General features: G+C 69.8%; 4 protein-coding genes across 4 annotated transcripts; 1 reads left to right on the forward strand and 3 right to left on the reverse strand.

The window, feature by feature from the left end:
• Positions 1-57: 57 nt before the first annotated feature.
• IRF7 (interferon regulatory factor 7) lies at positions 58-3,048 on the reverse strand. Its single transcript, XM_054725625.1, has 10 exons — positions 2,965-3,048; positions 2,425-2,742; positions 2,182-2,344; positions 1,888-2,095; positions 1,596-1,654; positions 1,297-1,510; positions 1,106-1,195; positions 544-1,032; positions 339-457; positions 58-263 (listed from the first exon to the last, which is right to left on the reverse strand). Exons 2-10 carry the CDS (start codon positions 2,442-2,444, stop codon positions 99-101), a joined length of 1,527 nt encoding a protein of 508 aa, XP_054581600.1. The 5' UTR covers positions 2,445-2,742; positions 2,965-3,048; the 3' UTR covers positions 58-98.
• A 591-nt stretch (positions 3,049-3,639) lies between these two features.
• On the reverse strand, positions 3,640-9,517 carry CDHR5 (cadherin related family member 5). The gene is made up of 15 exons (XM_054725395.1): positions 9,463-9,517; positions 9,188-9,363; positions 8,891-8,941; positions 7,896-7,988; positions 7,697-7,798; positions 7,497-7,607; positions 7,240-7,410; positions 6,510-6,600; positions 6,265-6,362; positions 5,967-6,167; positions 5,751-5,864; positions 5,595-5,679; positions 4,854-5,508; positions 4,283-4,472; positions 3,640-4,134 (listed from the first exon to the last, which is right to left on the reverse strand). Exons 1-15 carry the CDS (start codon positions 9,515-9,517, stop codon positions 3,640-3,642), a joined length of 2,688 nt encoding a protein of 895 aa, XP_054581370.1.
• Positions 9,518-10,822: 1,305 nt separating this feature from the next.
• SCT (secretin) lies at positions 10,823-11,724 on the reverse strand. Its single transcript, XM_054725752.1, has 4 exons — positions 11,642-11,724; positions 11,441-11,542; positions 11,234-11,326; positions 10,823-11,001 (listed from the first exon to the last, which is right to left on the reverse strand). The coding sequence occupies exons 1-4, from the start codon at positions 11,722-11,724 to the stop codon at positions 10,884-10,886; spliced, it is 396 nt and encodes a 131-aa protein (XP_054581727.1). The 3' UTR covers positions 10,823-10,883.
• Positions 11,725-16,504: 4,780 nt separating this feature from the next.
• On the forward strand, positions 16,505-19,536 carry DRD4 (dopamine receptor D4). The gene is made up of 4 exons (XM_054725624.1): positions 16,505-16,750; positions 17,729-17,841; positions 18,608-19,065; positions 19,158-19,536. Exons 1-4 carry the CDS (start codon positions 16,505-16,507, stop codon positions 19,358-19,360), a joined length of 1,020 nt encoding a protein of 339 aa, XP_054581599.1. The 3' UTR covers positions 19,361-19,536.
• Positions 19,537-21,765: the final 2,229 nt, after the last annotated feature.

The raw sequence follows: 21,765 nt of genomic DNA on the forward strand, positions 1-21,765 counted from the left end.
CCGCCGGTGGCCTGCGGGGACCACCCCTCCCTGACCCGGCCCCCACAGAACACCAGCTCCGGCTCGCAGCTCTTTATTGGTCAGGGCAGCCGTGGGGCCTAGGCTGGCTGCTCCACCTCCATGAAGTGCTCCAGGAAGTGCTCCAGGTCCTCGTACAGGCTGTTGAAGCTGGACAGGCAGAGGCCCAGGCTGCCGCTGTCCAGGGAGGACACGCCCTCCCTCTGCACCCTCTCCAGGTACGCCTGGCACAGCCACGGCTCCAGCTGCGGGGAGGGTGCAGTCAGCGAGGTCAGGGCTGTGGCAGGGGCAGCCTCCCCCACGTGGGACCGAGCCCTCACCTTCACCAGGACCAGGTTCCTCTCCTTGGGCCTCCCGGCCGACAGGTCCTGCCCAAAGCCCAGGTAGATGGTGCAGTGCGGGGAGCCCTGGCGCTTGCGAGCCTGGAATTCCACCAGCTCTGCAGGATGGGGCTTGGTGAGTGGAGGCCCGGGGCGGGAGGGCGGGAGGGCGGGAAGGCCTGGTCCCAGGGCAGGCGCCACTGACCTCGGAAGAAGGTGCCGAAGTCGAATATGCGGGTGTCGCGGTTCCTCTCCAGCAGGCAGGCGGGCACGGAGGGGCTGGCGGAGCCCAGGGGGCCGCCCACCTCCCAGTAGACCTTACACTTGCCCAGGCGCTGGGCCCACAGCCCAGTCGTCCGGAGCTGGAGCCGCAGGCCGGGGGCCACGTGCTGGAGCAGCTTCTCCGTGTAGTGGAGCTGCTTCTGGTCGGGGAGCTGGGCGGGGCAGGGGAAGGCCACCAGCTGGGGCTCCGGGGCCTGCGTGGCAAAGCCGGGGGGCCCGTACAGGAGCACGCAGCTGGGGCGCCCGACGGTCTCCTGCAGCACCGTGCGGCCCTTGTACATGATGGTCACGTGCAGGGGCCCCAGGCTGGGCTCTGTGTGCAGGCCGAGCTGTGGGCAGAGGGGCCCCACCAGTGGGGTGCAGGGCTCCGCCTCAGGTGGGGGCTGCCACATCTCGGGGGCTGGACCTGCGTCTGGGGAAAAAGGCCTGAGTTGGCACCTGCCCCTCCAGCCCCTCCCTCTTCCCCTCATCCCCTGGCTCCTCACCTGTCATCGGGGCCTGGGGCTGGGACCTGGGGCTGGGGGCGCCCTCCACAGCCCATGGAAGTTCCAGTTCCCCAGCAGGCAGCTCCGGGCCTGAGGGCGGCAGTGGGACAGCTGTGCTAGCTCACTGGCTGGCACCGTCCCTGTGGGACTACCCCTCCCCTTGGCACGGCACCCCCGTTCAACAGCCTCACCACAGGCAGCGGGAGGGATTGGGTCCACTGCCGGAGCCTCCAGCAGGTGCTCCACGCAGCTCTGCCGCAGGGCCTCCAGCAGGAGGTCCTTGGCGCTGGCAGCCAGGCTCACGAGAGGGCTGGGGGCGCCGGGCACGGGCACGGGGCTCCACCTGGCTGGTCCAGGCCCAGGACTCTCACCAGCACCTGCCAGGCATGGCCCAGGGAGCGCCCCCTGCAGGGGAAGATAGTGGTGGCATAGCAGCCCACGGCCCAGGAGGTGGCACACCCCACCGGTGCCAGGAGGACAGCAGCCTTACCCCCGTGGGTGGGGCATCTTCAGGAGCCTTGTGGTCCCCCTGGTCAACGCCTGGACTTCCTGAGGGAGAGAGGGGGGGGCAGCACTGGGACCTGAGATAAAGCTGGTCCATGCCCCCCTTCCCCGAGTCTCCACAGCTTCCCCCCATCAGCTTCCTCCCCAGGGCCGCTCCAACCTGGCACCATCCTCTCCCAGACCAATTTCTAAAACCACAGATCTGACCTCCTCCTTCGTGGCTGCCCCAGGACCGAACAAAGTCCCAGCACCCCCCGCGCAGCTTCCCCACGTCCCACCTCCGCACCCCTCCTCGGAGCTGAGCGTGAACACTTTGTGCGGGTCGGTGGGGTCTCCCGAGTTGTCTTGCAGCATCACGAAGCGCTTGGTGCTGCGCAGGGCACAGCGGAAGTTGGTTTTCCAGCCCGCCAGGAGCTGGCCCTCGGGAGCCGGCAGGTCACCTGCGCCTCTGCTGGGCGGCCACCTGCCGCGCGCCAGGGCCCAGGCCTGGGGAGGGAGACCGAGGGTGTGGGCCGGGGGGCCACAGGCAGGCCAGCCGCCAGCCCTCCCACCCGGGCTGCCTCGGGCCCCACCTTGAAGATGCCCGCATCGGCCTCGCCCAGGTCCTTCCGCGCGAAGTGCTTCCAGGGCACGCGGAAGCGCGTGCGGGCCGCGTCCAGCCACCGCAGCCCCTCGTAGCGGCCGCTGCTGACCTCGCCCAGGAGCCAGTCTGCGAACAGCACGCGCGGGGCCCCCCTGCGGGCGGAGCAGCCGGCGGGTCAGGGCGCGGGCCGGTGCGCGGGCCCGGGCGGCTGGGAGGCGGGCCGGGCTCTCACCTGTCGGGGTCAGCGGCCATGGTCCCGCTGCGAGGGGCTGTGGTCAGGGGTGGCACGCAGGTGTTCCCACAGGGCGGGGAGGGCTGCGCAGGGGCGCTCACAGGTGTGCCCAGTTGGTACAGGTGTGAGGGTCACAGGTGTGAGGGTCACAGGTGTGAGGGTCACAGGTGTGGGTGCCGGGCTTAGGGCCACGACGGTGCCGAGGCGTGGGTTTCTCGGCACAGGTGGCGCGGGTGTGAGGACAGGTGTGGCGGCGCGCACACGTGAAGTCACAGGTGTTGAGCCAGCGCCCTGGCCTGGGGGTGCGCAGGCTGGACCCTGCGGAGACGGGGGAACCGCCGCTGGAGGGCCCGGCGCCGGGAAAGCGAAACCGCCAAGCCCCGCGCCGCTGGGAAACGAAACCTAACCGCCCGCCGCCGCGCGGCTGCGCCTCCGCCTCCGCCCCCGCCCGCGCCTGCTCGCGCCCGGCTCCGCGACCCCCGCTCCACCTCCAGCCAGGAGTCGCCCCTCCGGCTCCACATGGGTAGGGACCCCACATACCTGGAACCGGAGCCGCCGGGACGGGAAATTTCGTCTCAACGGAGAGCCGGCAGCCCGCGTTTTTATGTGGGGAGAGGGGGGCGGGCCGGGGCGGCGGGGGCGGGCACCGCGGGGGTCACGTGCTGCGGCCACTGTACCGCGGGGGCGGGGGCGGGGCGGGACGTACGCGCCGATCGTGCGGGGCGGCCCCAGTTGTTGGGGGCGGGGGGCTGCGGAGGGGCGGCAGGGGTCCCGCCCGGGCCTCGCCACTGCTCCTGGCTCCTGCCACACCGGGGGGCGCCCCAACCCGCACCAGAGGCCACTGTGGGGGCCTGAGTGTAGACTGCCCCAGCTGGACCCCACTGGACCCCACCCACGGGGCACAGGCTGTGCCCCCCAAACGTCCCGGTCTGTGCCCCCCGAGCGCTCTGGAGGGGGCTCCTGAGCCTCCCGCAGGCCGACAATCTCCGCGTCGAGTGGAGAGGGGGCTCCCCAGGGCCGGCGTCGTCCTCGGCCTGGTTGCCCGCTAGGGGGCCGGGACCTGGGGAGCCCGCAGCTGCGGGAGGGATCGCCCTGCCCGCCCCCCGCCCCGCGCCCGCCGCCCCCGCGTGCCAACTGGGGCCCAGCCACGGACGCGCCGCCGGGGGTTCGAGGTGACACTTTATTCCGCGCAGAGCGAGGGGGAGGGACTGGGCGCTAGATGTAGGTGGAGTCGGTGCCGGGCGCGTCGGCGCGGGGTCCCCAGCCAGGTCCTGCGTCCGCGCCCTCGTCGCCGCTGCCTTCGCCGCCGGAGTCGCTGCCGGTGTTGCTGCCGGAGTCGCCGGCGCCGTCCGCGTCCGAGACGGGCGCGTTGAGCACCACCACGTCGGCCTCCGCCCCGACGCTGCCGCCGAACCACACGGCCTTGTAGCCGCCCTCGGGCCGCCGCTCCTTGGTCAGGATGGACCTCACGCCCGCGGGCCCGCCCTCGTCCCGGGCCGCCGCGGAGGACTCGGGGGCTTGGCCGGGGGACGACGGGGAGGGGGACGCGGGAGGCGCGGGCAACGGGGGCGTGGGCGGAGAGGGCGCGGCGGGCGCGGGCGGGACCTCGGCTGGGGCGCCGCCGGGGCCGGGGCTGGGCGCCGGAGACCAGCTGGGCTCGCGGTCGTCGGGGAGGAAGGCCATGTTGTCGAAGCCGCAGGGCTGGGGCTCCTGGGAGCAGGCGGGGCCGAGGCCTCAGCAGGGACCCGGGCCTGGCCGCAGACCCCGCCCCAGCCCTCCCCAGAGACGGGGCTCCCCGCTCGTCCCTCCCCGGCCCCTGCTCTCCCCGCCCTCGCCCGCCCGCCCGCACCCGGCTCACCAGGGCTTTGCGGGCGCAGCACCGGAGCCGGGGGCCGTAGTGTTTGTGCACCAGGAGCGCCAGGGCCAGGAGCGCCAGGAGCAGCAGCGCGCCCAGCACCCCGCCCAGGGCCCCCATCTCCGCCACCGAGAAGCGCAGGTCCTGCCCGCTGCCAACGTCCCCGGGCGAGCCTGCAGGCCACACCACCGCCCTCTGTCAGTTCAGCCCCAGCACTTCCCCTACCAGCGTGGCCAGGCTCAGAACGCCCCGGGACAGGCCAGGCCAGCGCCCTGAGCTCTCCTGCCCCAGGAGCTGTGTTCCCAGGGACCCCGGGGGGCCAGGCTGCTGAAGGGAGGAAGGGGAGGGGTCCAGGTGGGAGGCCTGGGAACTGTGGCCTGCACTGTCTCCCAAATTGGTTTCTGGCCTGCCCCCCACACACACCCCAGTTCACCCCCCCAGGGCTCTCTCCTTCGGATTTCACAGTCCACATGGCCCTGCTGGTCCCACCTGGATCCCCAGGATCAGCCAGCCTCACAGTCAGGGAACAAGGGGGTGCACCCGAGGGTGAGGGGTTCAGCTGGGCCCTGGGCACGTCTGGGAGGTACCTGGCTTTGAGGTCTGTTGTGAGCCCCCACTAGACGAGGCTGATGAGGGGGAGGTGCTGGTTCCAACACTCGAGGGGCCCCCAGGCGTGGACAAGGCAGGTGGCTTCAGAGTTGTGCCTGAGGGGGGATGCGGGCCCATGCTCCCCCCAGAGCTGGTCGTGGGGGGTTTCTGAGAAGGCTCGGGGGGCCTGGGGGGTTCTGGAGTGGAGCTACTTGAGGGGGGGTGCGGGGTGCTCGCCCCAGAGCTGGTGGTGGATGGTTTCTGAGAAGGTTCGGGGGGCCTGGGGGGTTCTGGAGTGGAGCTACTTGAAGGGGGGTGCGGGGTGCTCCCCCCAGAGGTGGTCGTGGGGGGTTTCTGAGAAGGCTCGGGGGGTCTGGGGGGTTCTGGAGTGGAGCTACTTGAAGGGGGGTGCGGGGTGCTCCCCCCAGAGCTGGTCGTGGGGGGTTTCTGAGAAGGCTCGGGGGGTCTGGGGGGTTCTGGAGTGGAGCTACTTGAGGGGGGATGCGGGCCCATGCTCCCCCCAGAGGTGGTCGTGGGGGGTTTCTGAGAAGGCTCGGGGGGTCTGGGGGGTTCCGGAGTGGAGCTGCTTGCAGGCCGGGTTGTTCTTCCAGTCTCGGGGGGTGTTGGGGAGCCTGGGGGGCCTGGGGGCCGGGGACACAGCTCCGCTCGCCTCTGTCCCCAGCATGCCCGAGGCAGCCCCTCCCTGAGGACCCAGGCCGGCACTCACCTGTGGGGGTCGGCTCCTGCTCGGAGACCTGGATCTGCAGGGTGGTGGTGGCTGTGCCCCATGTCACCGTGTTGTTGGCCTGCACCTGGGGAGCGAAGGGGGATTGGCCCTCCTTGGTCCCCCCGGGATCCCGCCCCAAGGGGCGCAGCTCCTCACCTCCGCATAGAAGACGCCAGCCTGCACCAGCGGGGCGGCCGTCAGCACCGCCTCCCCGTCCATCCGGAAGTTGGAGTTGTTGGTGATTTGGTAGGTGATGGCCGAGTTGAGGTCCTGGACGTGGTCCCAGTGAGCCCTGGGCCCAGGCTGCCCCCGTGGCCCCCAACCCACCCCCAGGGGGGAGGCCAGGCCCACCCAGGGACGGGAGGCACCTACTGGGAACTCGGGGTCCTGGGCCTGGATCCTCAGGGGCTGGGAGGGGTCGGCCGCGTCCTTGACGGTGACGCCCACACCAGAGCCCAGAGGCGCCGCGCCACGGTACAGGCTCTCCGGGAACCGGGGCAAGCTCCCCGCGGCGGCACGGGCCTCCACCGTGACCCGGGTCACCGAGTACCGGGCCCGGTCCTCCTGCTCGCCCTGGTGGGGGAGGCAGCAGTGACCGTGGGTCCTTGCAGGGCAAGCCCTGCGCCCGGGGGCTCAGGGAGGGTCCTGGAGACCTGGCCAGGGCACCCACCTTGACCAGCAAAAGGAAGGTCTTGGGACTGGGGACGCTCCTGGCCATGGTGAGGTTGCCCGAGTCGGCGTTGATGACAAAAGTGCCGTCCTCATTTCCTGGGGGGGGAGGGGCGGGGGGTGCAGGAGGGTTTGGCCAGCCCCTGCAGAGGCCTGCGGTCCAGGGTCCCAGTGGGCTCTGCCCATGTGGGGGCGGGCCTGGGGGCGGGTGTTACGTGGAGAGAAGCGGGGGCCGGGCTCGCTCACCCTGCAGGACGCTGTAGATGATCCGCTGGTCAATGCCCCGATCCCCGTCCACGGCATAGATGGGCCCAGGTCGCAGGGTGAGGGGGGCTGGCTGTGCGACAGCGGGAGGAGAGGCCACGGGCTGGGTGCCGGCTCCAGCGTGCCCCTCCCGCTCCCCGCACAGTGCCTGGAGCACCCCACTCCGCAGGGTGACCCATGACACCCTATGGACCCATTGTAACGGGCCACTTTGCCCAAAGGCAGTGGATTGGCCTGAGCGATGGGTGTCTCAGAAGGTGGCACCCCGGGGACGGGCAGCTCGAGGGGAGGGCTGGACCCCTCCCGCGCCTCAGGGCACCCCTCGGGGCAGGAGCAGGACAGGCGGCCCCTCAGGGCCCACCAGTCCCCCGGCCCGCACTGGGTCTGGCTCTGCCCCATACAGCCGGGCCTGTCCACCTCGTTCTCATTTCAGAGGCGTTTGCTCACCGCGCGGGCAGAGGGCGGGACAGGTTTACAAAGCAATGCTCACGGCTGTTTAAAAATCACCACTCAGTTTGGCCCAGGGGACCCCCCCCCCCAGTACCAGTTCAGGGCACCCCGCCCCCCCCCCCCAGTACCAGTTCAGGGCCAACCGCCCCGCCCCCCAGTACCAGTTCAGGGCCAACTGCCCCGCCCCCCCAGTACCAGTTCAGGGCCCCCCGCCCCGCCCCCCAGTACCAGTTCAGGGCACCCCGCCCCCCCCCCCCAGTACCAGTTTGTGGCCTGTGGGGACGGCCCCGTGGTACTGGGCTTGGATGCAGACGTGAGGGTCTGAGTAGAGGCAGGGCAGGAACCAGGGCGGCCGCAGGTCCGCGGGCTGCACCTCCAGGACCAGCGTGGCCGTGGCGCTGTGGCTGGGCACTGTGTTCTCCTCCGGGGTGTCCTGTGGCCCGAGCCCCACAGTCAGCCGGGAGCCGGCTGGGGCGGGGCGGTGGGGCCGGAGGGACCCACGGGGCAGGGCCTGCTCACCCGCACGCGCAGCAGGAGGGTCATGTTCTGACTCCTGTCGAAGTCCAGGGGCCGGTCCAGCCGCAGGGCAGGGAAGTTGGCGCCCACCAGGGAGAAGACGCTCCCGGCACCCTGAGGGGGGCGGAGCTGAGACCCTGGGAGGCTGTGGGGGGCGGGGCGCCCCGGAGGGAGGGAGCTGGGGGGGAGGGAGGGGTGCTGACCGGTGTCACCTCCTGGAGGGTATAGAACAAGATGTCACTTTGGTCAAGGTCCGTGGCCGCCAGCTCCTCCTGGGGGATGACGATGGTGTTCACTTTCGTGTCCTGGGGGACAGAGGGGTGGGTCTGGCCATGCCTTTGACCCCCGGGGACCCATCCCCAGGCCAAGGTCCCCACTGGCCCCCCCCCCCCTCGCACTCACCTCGGGCACCTCCTTTCTTTTGACCTCGAAGGGGAACACGGGAGGGTTGTCGTTGACGTCCAGCACGGTCACAAACACTTTCAGCTGGGTCACCTGGAGGACAGGTGGTGGTCAGCGCCCCCCCCCCCCGGCGTGCGTGCAGGTGGGCGTGGAGGCGTCACAGGACAGCTCTGCTGGGCAGGGCCCAGACCCCCCCCCCAACTTGAGAAACACCGTGGGTGCCAGTGCCCTGGGGAGAAATAACGTGGGGGGGGGGCGCAGCCAGCCAAATCCCGCGAGGACAAGGCGGGCAGTTCGTTCCAACCGGCACCAAAGCAGAGAGAGCGGGGAGCCCGGCTTGCAGGGGTGCATCAGCAGCGCATCCGGCCGCCCTGCCGGGCCCTTACGTTTTAGAGGAGACGCCCTGAGTTCTGCACAGGTGGGCGCTGGGAGGGGGGTGCTGGGAGGGTGGGGCGCTGGGAGGGGGGCGCTGGGAGGTGGGGGGGCGCTGGGAGGGGGGCGCTGGGAGGTGGGGGGGTGCTGGGAGGGGGGCGCTGGGAGGTGGGGGGGTGCTGGGAGGGGGCGCTGGGAGGTGGGGGGGCGCTGGGAGGGGGGGGGCACTGGGAGGGGGGCGCTGGGAGGTGGGGGGGTGCTGGGAGGGGGCGCTGGGAGGTGGGGGGGCGCTGGGAGGTGGGGGGGGCGCTGGGAGGGGGCGCTGGGAGGTGGGGGCGCAGCTGGCAGCTGAGCTGCAGGTGCGTGGGACTCCCTGGCCGCCCTCACCGTGTCTGCGTGTTTGCGATTTCCCTCCACTGAAGGGTCAGGAGCGGAGGCGCGTGGGGCGAGGGGCCGGGGCAGGTGGGGTTTGCGAGTCTGCAGCTCAGGGACAGTCTGGCTGTAAGTGTGGGCGTTGCCAGCACAGGTGACGCTTGACAACAGGCCACTGGGTGAGGTCCCTGGAGAGGGCCCGAGCGGGGGGTGGGGGGGGGTGCCCAGCCCGGGAGGGGGCGGGCACTCACCACAGTGTCTCCTCTCCGGCACTGCAGGTCTGCCAGCAGCATCGTCGTGTCCTGTGGGCGGAGGTGTGTCAGGAACCCCTGCCCGGCGGGCGCAGCCCCGACCCCCTTCCTCAGTGAGGAGCCCGAGGCCGGGAGGGGCAGGTGCCCGCCCACAGCCCGGGGCCCAGGCAGTTTTGTCCCCCAAGGGCCCCCGGTCCCCCTGGTCTGCCCTCGGCGAGGCCTTTGGGCCCAAGAGGGTCAGTCCCTGCCTGTGGGCAGAGCCCTTCCCCCCAAGGGGCCGTGGGGCCGCCATCGCACCTCATAGTCGGGCGTCACGTTGAGAAACAGCTGGTTCTCCTGGATCCGAAATGCGTGGGGGGTGGACAAGGGCCCGAGGGTCACCGTCTGGCCCTCGGGGACCTGGATGTCCACCAGGGACCCATTGAGCACCGTGTTCTCCTCGATTTCAAAGACGGTCTGGTTCACCGAGCAGCCTGGGAAGTGGGAGCGGGAGGGTCAGGGCCTTCCCGCCGCCGCCCAGCCCGCCGCCCAGCCCGCCTGGCCCACCAGCCCGCCCAGCCCGCCCGGCCCACCCTGAGCCCGGGCCGCGGCCAGGAGCAGAGGCAGCAGCAGGGCCCAAGCCCCCATCTCGGGCGGCGGGGTCGGGTCAGAGCCCGGCGTCCAGGGCCCTCCGAGCTGTGCTGGTGCCGGGGCTGGTGCAGTCTCTGCCCACGACCTTCGCCCCTGCGGGCGCCGCCCCACTTTATGGCCTTTCCGGGACCGGCCTCCACCAAGGGGGCTCCCGCCGGCCGAGCGCCAGGCCTGGTGGCTGCTGGGCAGGAGCCAGGTCACCTGCAGGGGCTCAACCCACAGATTCGAGGCGGAAAGACCAGGGGCTGCTCCGGGCACCGGGCGGGGGAGGTGGAGAGGTGGGCGTGGGCGGCGCGGGGGGGGGGGGGGAGTCACAGGGACGGGGGGGGGGGGGTTGGGGGGGGTGAAGGGGAAGAGGACTGGGAAGGGGCTGGCCTTGGCCTCTGAGTTTGCTGCACCCGCCCCCTCCCGCCGCCCCTCTGCTGGGCCAGAATCATCTGGGGCAAAGTCCCTAAGGCAGCGAGGTGGGGACCCCGGCTTCTCCTCTGGGTCCCCCCTCTCCCCACACCCCCCCTCTCGGTCTGGGAGGAGAAGGCTGTGGGTGTGCACCGAGCGCAGGAGCCCGAGGGCCACCGTCCTGGGGAAGACGGTGCTTGGGGGCCCGGGGGCCCCACGGTGCTCGCCAGCGGGAGACTCTGGGGAGCTCCTTGGCCCAGCCCCCTGACTGCCCTGCCCTCGCCTTTCCTTGGACCCCAACCCCACATCCAGGGAGAGGCCTCGGGGGCAGGAGGCAGGAGGGGTCCTGCTGGCTCCTGGGGTGACCGCAGCTCCCGTGCGGGTGCCTGCGTGGCCTCCTGCACCCCAGCACCCCTTGGGGGGTCAGCAGTGCCCCTGCTCCACAGCCTGGACTGGTCAAGCCCCTCGCCCAAGACCACGCACACGGACAGGAGCCCAGACCCCGGCCTCTTGTGACGCCCCCTCCCCGCCGGCACCTCTTCCGGCCCATCCTGAGCCTCCCCAAACCCAGCCCCCTTGATGTCCCTGATGTTGCTGAATGGAGGACAAGGGGTGTGCGTGGGGGGGGGGGGGGGGTGCTGGGGAGCTCAGTCAATGGGACAGGAGGTGGCCCTGATGCCAGAGATAAGGAACCGGGAAGGTGAGGCGCCCAGGTGGCTCCCCAGGTTTAAAGGGCAGTGGGCGTGGCCACAGCGCTGGACTCCCGGGTGGCCTCCCCTCCCACAGCTCTGCCCAGAGGCTGCCTCCAGGGCGGCGCCGCGCACACAGGGGCTCACAGGCCAGGATGTGAATTCCTCCTTTATTGGTGCCAAGTGGTGCCAAGTGCAAGCCCATCGCGCCCCCCGCACCCCTTCCCCCTGTCCAGGCTCTCTGGTCCGAGGCGGGAAGAGGGGAGGTTCCTTCGTCGTCACAGCCGCATCTGGGTCTCCGCAGGGACCACCGGGCCGGAAACCAGGACTGCAGACCTCCGTCCAGGAGGCAGCCTGGGGGACCAGGCCTGATCCAGGGGGGCCCTCAGGGGCGTCCTGCAGCCACAGTCGGGTTAGGGGCGGAGCTTGGAGCTGGAGACCCCGCCCACCTGGTGAACTGACAGTCTCACTCTCAGACCCAGGGTGCCCGCCCTGACCCAGGGGGCCCACCCTGACCCAGGGGCCCCACCCTGACCTAAGGTGCCCACCCTGACCCACGGGGCCCCAGGAGGCCAGGGGCCGGGCCTGGGGCGGGGCTTCCGGGCGGAGGCCTGGCCAGGGCGCTCACCAGGCCCGCAGGGCGGGCGCGTCGGACCACAGCAGGCAGAAGGGCCCCTCGGCAGACTTGGTCCAGGACGTGCTGTTCTGGGGGTCCTGCTCGCTGCCCCCAACCCCAAATCAGAGTTAGTCCTGGAGCTGGGGGCGAGACCGGAGGGGAGGTGCAGCCCCGCGGGCCTGCCCCGCCTCACCCGCTCCCGGCGCAGCCCCGCCTCACCTGCGCTTCCCGACCAGGCCCTGGAGCAGCCGCTGCAGCCGCGCGCTCTCCCGCAGGCGGCTGAGCTCGCTGGTGAACGTCCCGTCCGAGTGCCGGGGGGCCCTGGGGAGGGCGTGGGGCGCGGGAGGGTGAGGGCCGGGCGGGGCGGACGCGGGCCGGGGAGGGGCACAGCGTGGGGGGTCCGAGGAGCGCGCGGCTCACCTGGGGGGCGCGGGGCGCGCGGCGGAGCCCCCGAGCAGCGGCAGCAGCGGCAGCAGCAGCAGCAGCAGCGCCCGCGGGGCCATGGTGGGCGCGCCCGGCGAGCTGAGCAGGCTGCCCGGCCCCAGCCCGCGCGGCCCTTATAGCCGGGCCCAGCGAGGGGCGGGCCGGGGTCCTCCGCTCCGCCCCGGCTCCGCTCAGCCCCGGTCCCGCCCCATCGATCCGCGGGGAAGGTCAGGGCCGCCCCCCCATCTGTTGCCCCGGCTGGCAGCCCGTCCCCAAGTCCCGCCGCATCGGCGCCCCTGGGCGGGCTTGGGGTGAAGTCAGCCGGAGCGGACCGGCGGCCCCGCGGGGGGCGGGGCCGGGGGGGGGGGGTGACGGGCTAAGCATCGGCACCGGGGCGCCCAGGGCCTCGGAGATGGGCTCCGGAGGGTCTGGGCGATCCTGGTCGCGGGGCCCCTGGAGAGGCCCCGGCAGGCGTTGCGCGCGGCTGGCGGGAGGGGGGGAGGGGGCGGCGCGGGGGCCAGCCGAGCGCAGGCCCGTGACGTCACTGCCATTGGCCGCGGACGGGGCTGGGGGGGCACCTGTGACCTCACTGGCACTCACTGCGGGGCAGGGGCGGGCGGAGCGGTGTGGGGGAGCAAGGGGGCGCAGACCCGAGCCTGGGGTGCCTCGCCATTGCTCTTTGTGTTTTTCGAGGCAGCAGAGTCGGGGGCGATGCGGGGGGGGGGGCCGCCGCAGGAGGCGGAGGGGGGGGAGGCAGCTGGGATCGATAGGGGATTAAGTTGGGCTTTTTAACAGCCCGTCCGGACGCATGAAATCCTTAACCGTCAATCTCACATCTAGGAAACGAAGCCATAAACTGGGATCCTGGCGCTGAAGGTCGCGGGCGGTTAAGGCGCAGCAGATCCCCCCTCCCCCAAGCAGGTCTGCGCTGCAGGGGGCAGCTCCCCCCCCCCCCCCCCCCCGCCCTCGGCCCCGCGGGCCGCCTGGTGGCGGAGGAGCCCATGCGGATACATGAGGAGCCCATGCGCATACATGACTTACCACGGAGGCCACTCTCCGCTGGACGGTGTGAGGGGACCGGTCCACCGCCCCGGTCTCATTCGGAGCCGTTCCCCGCCCTCTGGCTCCCCTGCTGCACCTGTGCCCCCCCCCCCCCATCCGGCCCCAGGGGTCAGAGTTGGAACCACAGGGTGCGGGCTTCTCGCGTTGACCTTGACCTTCCCTCCGTGCCTTGCTGTGGCGTGGCCGCCACGTCTAACATTCCGAGCGCCATCCAGTACCCGAGGCCCGCTTTACCCCTCGCCTCCGCAGGCCCTCTCGGTGCTCCCAGGTCTTGGCAGTTGTGAGAAAGCTGCTGTGAGCGTCCATGTGCAGGTTGTTGGTGGCATGGATTTCGGCTCCTTTGGGAAAACACCAAGGAGCACAATTGCTGGATCTGACAGCGAGAGCATGTTTGGTTTTGTAAGAAACCACCACCTGCCCGGCCGGGCGTCTGCACCATCTGCGCCCCCAGCACAGCAATCCCGCTGTCACAGGATTCTGTCACTGCCTTCCTCTCGTCCGAAAGGCTGTCACCCACCGTCCCTGCTGCTTAGATTTTCCTGGGCCCTCGCCAGAGGATATTTTTCCATTGATATATATATTTTTTTTTTTTTTTTTTAGAGATAGTGGAAGGGAGGGGGAGGTGAGAGAGAGAGGGAGGGAGAGAGAAACATGGATGTGAGAGATAACATCAATTGGTTGCCTCCCACACTTGCCCCGACCAGGGCTGGGGATTGAACCTGCAGCCCCGGCACGTGCCCTGACCGGGAACTGAACCAGCGACCCAACCAACTGAGCCACACCAGCCAGGGACTGGATGTCTTTGCTCTTTGGTGTCTGAATGCTGCTGAATGGGGGGTAGCGGGGCGTCCTTGTCCTGTTCCTCCCTCAGAGTCCGAGGTCAGCTGTGCGGCCCTCACAGGCGGCCCCCATCACGCTGAGGGAGTTGCTCTCTACCCCTCGCCCGTGGAGTCCTTTGATGACGAAAGTGCGTTGGGTTTTGTCAGATGCGCTTCTGCGCCCACTGAGGCGATGAAACGCGCGCGCCCCTCCTCTCTGCTCGGGCTGTGGACGCCCGTGGAGAGCTGCCTGCTGACCCGGCCTTGGTTCCGCGGGAAATCCCACTGGGCCGCGGCGCACCGCCCTTTCCGAAAGGCTGCCGGTGCCGTTTGCCCGGTTCTGCGTTTTGTGTGTGGGTTCCCGAGCAACATGGATGTGGATTCTCTTTCCTGCGATGCCCTCTCTCTTGAGTTCTGAGAGTTTTGTAGACAAGTCGTTTGCTAATATTTCCTTCTATTCTGTGGCTGGAAGGTTTAATTTTTTAAAATATATCTTTATTGATTTCAGAGAGGAAGGGAGAGGGAGAGAGAGAGAGAAACATCAATGATGAGAGAGAACCATTGATCGGCTGCCTCCTGCACGATTTTCTCCCAGCTTTTCTCCCAAACATTGTTCTAGTTTTAGGTTTATATTTAAGTCTATGACTCATCTTGAGTTCGTTGTTAAGTAAAGCGTGAGGGTGAGATCCAGGGTTTTGTTTTGTTTTGTTGTCGTGGGTTTTTTATTGCAACTGGAAATTAAACACCACGGCCCTAAGGAGCCACGGGCCACGGAAGACGTTCCGGGCGAGGGCGGCAGGACTTGGACCGGAACATAATTGAAAGCACAGACACAGGTGGGCCGCACCTTAGAGGGACTCTGCGGCGTTACACGCTCAGGTTAGCAAAGAAAAACGGTGGCCTTTTAAGAAACGGGAAAAAGGGACGCGCAGGACAAAGCCAGCAGGAGAAGGGAAATGACAAGGATTAGAGTAGAAATCAATGAAACGGAAAACAAACACATAAAAAAATATAAAAAAAATCAATGACACCAAAAGCTGTTTCTTTGAAAAGAACAATGAAATGGATAACCCTCTAACAAGACTGACAGGAAGAGCAGGAGGGATACCTCTTACCAACACGCGGTGGGGCAGGCGCTGTCACGGGCGTGGGAACACGGTCAGCCCGCTGGGCGCTGTTGGAAAACGGACTCGGGAGAAGGAGGCGGAGTAGTCCTGCGGGGGCTGGAAAAGCTGACTTCACCGGGAACCGGTCCCCAAGCCCTGGCTCCTGTGCTCAATGGTTGGCGCTTCGGCCTAGGGACGGGTGCACCGAAGGGTCCCGGGTTCGAGTCCAGGCCCAGGGCACATACCTGAGTGGCAGGTTCGATCCACCATGTGCAGGAGGCACAGTCATTGATGTTTCCCTCTCTTTCGCTCTCTCACAATCAGTGAGGATTAAGGATAACAACAAAATTCTGTCCAACAAAGAAAACTCCAGCCCTAGCCGGTGTGGCTCAGTGGATAGAGCCTTGGCCTGCGGACTCAAGGGTCCCAGGTTCGATTCCGGTCAAGGGCATGTACCTTGGTTGCGGGCACGTCCCCAGTGGGGGGTGTGCAGGAGGCAGCTGATCGATGTTTCTCTCTCATGGATGTTTCTGACTCTCCCTCTCCCTTCCTCTCTGTAAAAAATCAATAAAACATATTAAAAAAAAGAGAAAACAAACCTCCAGGCCCGGATGCCTTCAGGGGAAGGGTCAGTGTCAATCTTAGGCAGTCTCTCGCACAACGTGAGGGGAAGGGAGCCCTCCCCGCCGGGTCCTATGAGGCCAGCATTCCTGTGTACCCCACCCAGAGGGCCCCTTCACCGCCCCCAGGGACGGGGCCCCGGGCCAGGTGTCCCTCGACGTCGGGACGTCCACAGCGAGCCTTCTCCTGGAGACACTTGCCCTGCGGCTCTGTCTGCCCGGCTCCCATCTGGGGGCAGACAGTCCGGCTGACGGGCGCGGCCGGGCCCCTGCTCTGCAGGGCCATCTTACCTGCGTGCACCAGGGCCCCCGCCCTCCCGGCTCCGATGGTGTTGGCAGTGGGGTGATGGGCCCTGAGCTGGAGGCCTGGTGGGTGCAGGGTGAGAGGGGCTCCCGGGGCTTTGCTTTTCTCGGCCACAGGCATCGCTAAGCTCCCCAAGGCTTATCCCTCCCTCCCCCCCTTTCCTCTCTCACCTAAGGCGCGAGGTCAGCGCCAGGTCCCAGGCTAAGGGAGGCGCACACGGGCTCAAGGTCACAGGCCCCAAGGTGATACAGCGGGTTTGGGGCTGACCACTTAGCTGCCCGCCTGGAGGCTGGAGGGTCAGGCAGTGGCCGGGGGATGGGGGGGTCCTGGGTACCAGATGAAAGGCTGCTTCCTGCGATGGGTGCAGGGCCCTGGGCGGGAGGCAGTTATTGTCGGGGACGTGCCAGGGCACGCGGGGGTGGGGTTGGAGGGGTGCGGAGGGAGGGTGAGGGTGGACCTCGGGGACCCAAGGGGGCGGAGCCTGAGCGCCCCAAGCCTGCGGGTGGAGTCTCCCCGCGGGTGGAGCCTGAGAAGTAAGTCCTCCCACGCCTCGTGAACAGAGTGGAGTGAGAACCGCCCCGCCAACGCCTCCAGGCGCCTCCACGAGCATCCCTGGGAGGTGGAGCCCAGCGTGGGCTCTGTGGGGCCCCGGGGATCCCCGCGGCCGGTGGAACGGCGCGGGCGTGGGTGTGGTTCGGCCCACCTTCCGTCTCCGTGGGTTTCCCGGAGCTCAGACCCGCGCGCCACACCCCACCCTGACCTGGGCCCGCCCGCGCCCATCCCCTCTGGCCGCTCCATTGGCCCCCCTGCCCGTCCCCCGAAGTGGGAAGTCCAAGATGGGGGCAAACAGGCGGACCCTGCGGGACCGCGGCCGGCGGGGGCGTGCCGGAGGGCGGGGCTCGGGGCGCTGTCCGCGGTGCTGAGCGCCGGCGGGGCTCGGGGCGGGCGCCATGGGGAACCGCAGCGCCGCAGAGGCCGCCGGGCTGCCGGGGCGAGGACCGGGCGGCGCGGGGGCGGCGGCCCTGGTGGGGGGCGTGCTGCTCATCGGCGCGGTGCTCGCGGGGAACTCGCTCGTGTGCGTGAGCGTGGCGGCCGAGCGCGCCCTGCAGACGCCCACCAACTACTTCATCGTGAGCCTGGCGGCCGCCGACCTGCTGCTCGCCCTGCTCGTGCTGCCGCTGTTCGTCTACTCCGAGGTGGGCCGGCCCCTGCGCGCCCTCCCGCTCCTCGGGCCGCGCCCCCGCCACGCCCGGACCCAGCGCGGCCCTGCCCCTGCCGTCCTAGGAACCTTCCTGTCCGAGTTCGTTACCACCCGAGAGAGGCCTCTGTCCTTCCAGCCGGGGCCCCCAGCAGGCGACTTGGGCAGTCCAGCCGCCCCCTCCGCCCTCAGCGGGGCTCCGCTCCCAGGGAGCCAGCTGGACGGCAGTCAGGCTCCCCCGCCGGCTCCCCCGGGGCACAGACACGTCACTGCACAGCCGCAGCCGCGCGTGGCCAGGAACACACACTAGTGCAGCCCATGGACGCGGCCCCAGCGGGAGGGGCGGGAGGCCTGGGGGACAGCAGAGCTGAGCGGGTGGCTGTGGGGTCCGGAGGCCTCGCGGAGGACCGGGCCGGGTCTCCGCTCTAGACCAAGCCTGGGCCTGGGTGGGCCCCGGGCGCCATGCCGTCCACTCCGAGGGCGGGCAGGGAGGCGCGGTTTTCCAACGGAGGCGGTGACGGCAGGGCTGGGGCAGAGGCCGGCAGGACGCGGACGCCATGGCCTGCGGTTCCCTGAGAGCCCAGAGCAGACGGCACCGCGAAGGGCTTAAGCTCCTGATCCCCAGTCGGCGGGCGGGGATTTAGAAGGGAGCGGGGGGGGGGGGGGGGGCGCTGGGCCGTGAGGAGGCCTTTGTATGTTTAATGCGTTTGTTCTCCGGACCATTCACAGGTGAGGAGGGCACAGAAGTGAAGCCATTTGTCCAAACCCCAGCGCAGTGACAGCTTAGCCGCGCTCTGGGCATCAGAGATCAGGGTCCACTTCCCCTGTCCCCCCGCCCGACCTCCCCAGGCCTTCCCCAGTTCTAACAAAAGGAGGCGCGGGGGGACCCGGCGAGGGGCTGCGGGCCTGGGCCTGGCTGGGGGGCCAGCGCGTCTTGTGTCCCTTGTTGCTGCCCCGCCCCCTCCTCTCGACCCAGGTCCAGGGCGGCGTGTGGCTGCTGAGCCCCGGCCTCTGCGACGCGCTCATGGCCATGGACGTCATGCTGTGCACCGCTTCCATCTTCAACCTGTGCGCCATCAGCGTGGACAGGTGGGCGGCCCAGCCCCGGGCCCCCGCCGCCCCGCCCCGCCCCCCGCTCCTTCACGACTCGCCCTGCCCCCACCCCTGGCCGCGCCCCCACACCCCAAGGACCCGCTCCATCTCCCCTGGCCGCGCCCCCACACCCCCAGGACCCGCTCCATCTCCCCTGGCCCCGCCCTCAGCTCCCGCCCCCTCTGAGATGGCCCCGCCCCAACTCCCTGTCCCTCTCCTCTGGCCCCGCCCCACCTCCCCTGGCCGCGCCCCCAGACTCCCTGCCCCGCCGTCCAATTCCCCGCCCCACCTCCCCTGGCCCCGCCCCACCTCCCCTGGCCGCGCCCCCAGACTCCCTGCCCCGCCGTCCAATTCCCCGCCCCACCTCCCCTGGCCCCGCCCTCAGCTCCCGCCCCCTCTGAGATGGCCCCGCCCCACCTCCCCTGGCCCCGCCCTCAGCTCCCGCCCCCTCTGAGATGGCCCCGCCCCAGCTCCCTGTCCCTCTCCTCTGGCCCCGCCCCACACCCCCTGGCCCCGCCCTCAGCTCCCGCCACCTCTGAGAGGGCCCCGCCTCAGCTCCCTGTCCCTCTCCTATGGCCCCGCCCCATTTCCCCTGGCCCCGCCCTCAGCTCCCGCCCCCTCTGAGATGGCCCCGCCCCAGCTCCCTGTCCCTCTCCTCTGGCCCCGCCCCACATCCCCTGGCCCCGCCCTCAGCTCCCGCCCCCTCTGAGATGGCCCCGCCCCAGCTCCCCCAAGTCCCGCCGCCCTCCCGCGCTCCCCGCAGGTTCGTGGCCGTGGCCGTGCCCCTGCGCTACAACCGCCAGAGCGGAGGCGGGCGGCAGCTGCTGCTCATCGGCGCCACGTGGCTGCTGGCGGCGGCGGTGGCGGCGCCCGTGCTGTGCGGCCTCAACGACACGCGCGGCCGCGACCCCACCGCGTGCCGCCTGGAGGACCGCGACTACGTGGTCTACTCGTCCGTGTGCTCCTTCCTGCTGCCCTGCCCGCTCATGCTGCTGCTGTCCTGGGCCACCTGCCGGGGCCTGCGGCGCTGGGAGGCCGCGCGCCGCGCCAAACTGCACGCCCGCGCGCCCCGCCGGCCCCGCGGCCCCGGCCCGCCGCCTCCCGCCGCCGCCGCGCCCCCCGAGGCCGGCCCGCCGCAGCCCCCGCCGCCAGCCCGCAGGAGACGCGCCAGGATCACCGGCCGGGAGCGCCAGGCCATGAGGGTCCTGCCCGTGGTGGTCGGTGGGTGCCCGCCCCTGCCGGCGTGGCGCGGAGGGTGGCGGCCCGGGCCCGCCGGGCTCTGCAGGGCCCCGGCTCACTCCTCCCGCCCCCAGGGGCCTTCCTGGTTTGCTGGACGCCCTTCTTCGTGGTGCACGTCACGCGGGCGCTGTGTCCCGCCTGCGCGGTGCCCCCGCGGCTGGTGAGCGCCGTCACCTGGCTGGGCTACCTCAACAGCGCCCTCAACCCGCTCCTCTACACGCTCTTCAGCGCCGAGTTCCGCGCCGTCTTCCGCAAGGCCCTGCGCCCCTGCTGCTGAGGGACCCCCCCCCCCAGCCGTCTCTGAGCCCCCGCCTGGCCTCAGGGGCCCGGCCCTGGCAGGGGACGAGGCCATTTTGTACCACGTGTTAAAGGGACTCCTGCCCTGGCTGGTGTGCTCAGTGGATAGAGCCTCGGCCTGCAGACTGAAGGTCTCGGGCTCGATTCCCCGGCAGGAGGCAGCCAATCAATGATTCTCTCTTATCATTGATGTTTCTATCTCTCTCCCCCTTCCTCGTGAAATCAATAAAGACACGTGTGTTCTTTTTAAATTAATAAGCGGATTCCTTCCCGACACCTGCCCAGAAGGCTCCTCGGGGTGAGCCCGGGAGGGGGCCTAGAGGAGGAGACTGCCCCACATGAAGCCCAGAGAACAGACCCCCCCCCCCGCCCCCAAACTGGCTCCTGGCTCAGGGTGAGGCGGGAGCACTGGGTGGGGTGAGGGGTTGGCGGGTTTGAACTCGGGGAGTGCTCAGCTCCGCCCAAGGAGAGGCATCCAGGCCGGGGCTCTGCTCCCTGGGGCTCACACAGGGCCCACAGCTCCAGCAGGCCCCCTCCCCCACCGGAGCCCCAGCTGCAGGGCCCAGCCCCCACCCAGCGCTTTGGGCTAGCAGCTTCCTCCCCATGCCCTGGCTGCCCCCGCCCCCCCCCCCCGGCCCCAGTGGGACAGTGGACAGTGCACCCTGCAGGGCTTTGCCCGGGGCTGGGGGCCCCTTCCCACAGTGGGGGCCCCTCCCAGACCAGCCAAGGTGGCGCTCCGCTGTCCAGGGACGCCCAAAGCCTGAGGAGAGGGCGCGGGTGCTGGGCCCACCTAGGCAGACTCCCTCCTCCCAGAGGCACTCGGCCACCCTCAGCCCGAGGGGCGGGGCCCAGGGCCAAGGCAGGGCAGAGCCGCCCAAGCTGCCCGCCCCCCCTCAGGAAGACACAGCTCTCGGCCCCTCCAACCAGCGCAGCCCAGCGTGGACTTCCCGTCTGCCCTCCCGTCCGGGCCCACGGAGTGCTGGGAGCGGTCTGCCCCGGAGACAGCGGCTGCGTGCTGAGGTCCCCCCTGAATCTGAGGAGTACGGCTGTGCCGTGCGGGGCACCAGGCTCCTCGTCTCCGCTGCCACCTCCTCCAAGAAGCCTCCCTGACCACCCCATCCCCTGGAGCCTTGTCCCATGGCCACCGCGTCCCTGCGGAGTCACGACTGTTTCCTGCTGGACAGGGTCTGACGGATGGAGGTGGGGGTGCGGGGAACCTGGGCAGAACCCCGCTTTGGTGGTTGCTGGAGTCTGGGGCACCTTCTTTCCATATACACTAGAGGCCCGGGGCATGAAAATTCATGCACTGGAGGGGGTCCCTCAGCCCGGCCTGCCCCCTCACAGTCCGGGAGCCCTCAGGGGCGGGAGGCGACCCGGCGATCAGGGGAAGGCGATGCCCCCATCACACCTCTGCTGCTGCCACTGCCGGCCCTGGTTACCTGAGCCTCGGGCAGCCCTGGGGGCTGAGGGGATTGGGCGCCGCCATCTTGTGGGTATGGGCGCCGCCATCTTTGAGGGCGTGGCAATCAGTATATTCCCTCCTTATTGGCTGTGGGTGCCGCCATCTTTGTGATGGTGTGAGGGTCAATGAGCATAATCCCTCTTTATTAGATTAGATGGGATATTTCAGAGAGGAAGGGAGAGGGAGAGATAGAAACATTGATGGTAAGAATCCCTGATTGGCTGCCTCCTGCACGCCCCCTATTGAGGATTGGGCCCGAACCCGGGTGTGTGCCCTGACCAAGAATTGAACCGAGACCTCACGGGACATAGGTCAACGCTCAACCCCCAGCCACGCGGCTGGGCCTGAGGCCTCTCTCTGTTGTGAAGAAGAGGGGGAAGGAGGCGTGACTGCCCCCAGCTCCAGGGAACCTCCCAGGAGAGCCAGCTGCTCCTGCAGGGCCCGGCCTGGGAGGAGCCGGAGCCGCTGTCCACGCTCCGGAGGTCGCAGACGCTGCGGACAGAACCCGCTGCCCAGCCCCTCCCGGGACAGGGCCAGCCAGGGCGGCGGCGGGTGCAGGGTGGGCCAGGTTCAGACGCAGCGGTGCCCACCTCTGCCCGGGCGCGTCTCCAGCCTTCAGTCCCCAGGGGGTGGCGGAGCGGGAAGAGGGAGAGGGAATGCCAAGCGCTTGGTAAACAGGAGAAACCCCAGCTCGGCCGGCGCAGCCCGCAGAGCAGGCGCTGCCAGGAGGGGGCGCTTCAGGGAGCAGGGGTGGCGGGAGCAGGGGCAGAGACGGTGCCCGGGCGCGGGCCCCACGCGCCCTCGGTGAGGTCTCCGGCCGCCTGAGGACCAGGCTCCACGCTGCTCGGCCGGACCAGCACCGTGGGGCTCAGTGGTCAGTGCCGGGAGGGGCAGGCATGGCCCAGTCTCCGCGTGGCCTGAGC

The sequence above is a fragment of the Eptesicus fuscus genome, chromosome 13 (genome assembly GCF_027574615.1).
Source record: "Eptesicus fuscus isolate TK198812 chromosome 13, DD_ASM_mEF_20220401, whole genome shotgun sequence".
NCBI lineage: Eukaryota > Metazoa > Chordata > Mammalia > Chiroptera > Vespertilionidae > Eptesicus > Eptesicus fuscus.

Coding starts and splice junctions, on each gene's coding strand:
- CDHR5 (XM_054725395.1), bottom strand. CDS start 9,517: ATGGGGGCTTGGGCCCTGCTGCTGCCTCTGCTCCTGGCCGCGGCCCGG. Junction 9,364..9,462: donor GGCCGCGGCCCGGGCTCAGG/GTGGGCCGGGCG, acceptor CCCACTTCCCAG/GCTGCTCGGTGAACCAGACC. Junction 7,411..7,496: donor CCCTCCTGCTGCGCGTGCGG/GTGAGCAGGCCC, acceptor CTCGGGCCACAG/GACACCCCGGAGGAGAACAC.
- IRF7 (XM_054725625.1), bottom strand. CDS start 2,444: ATGGCCGCTGACCCCGACAG. Junction 2,345..2,424: donor ATGGCCGCTGACCCCGACAG/GTGAGAGCCCGG, acceptor CTCCGCCCGCAG/GGGGGCCCCGCGCGTGCTGT. Junction 264..338: donor GGAACCTGGTCCTGGTGAAG/GTGAGGGCTCGG, acceptor CCCTCCCCGCAG/CTGGAGCCGTGGCTGTGCCA.
- SCT (XM_054725752.1), bottom strand. CDS start 11,724: ATGGCCCCGCGGGCGCTGCTGCTGCTGCTGCTGCCGCTGCTGCCGCTG. Junction 11,543..11,641: donor GCGCGCCCCGCGCCCCCCAG/GTGAGCCGCGCG, acceptor CGCCCTCCCCAG/GGCCCCCCGGCACTCGGACG. Junction 11,327..11,440: donor GGCCTGGTCGGGAAGCGCAG/GTGAGGCGGGGC, acceptor GGTTGGGGGCAG/CGAGCAGGACCCCCAGAACA.
- DRD4 (XM_054725624.1), top strand. CDS start 16,505: ATGGGGAACCGCAGCGCCGCAGAGGCCGCCGGGCTGCCGGGGCGAGGA. Junction 17,842..18,607: donor TGCGCCATCAGCGTGGACAG/GTGGGCGGCCCA, acceptor CGCTCCCCGCAG/GTTCGTGGCCGTGGCCGTGC. Junction 19,066..19,157: donor GGTCCTGCCCGTGGTGGTCG/GTGGGTGCCCGC, acceptor TCCCGCCCCCAG/GGGCCTTCCTGGTTTGCTGG.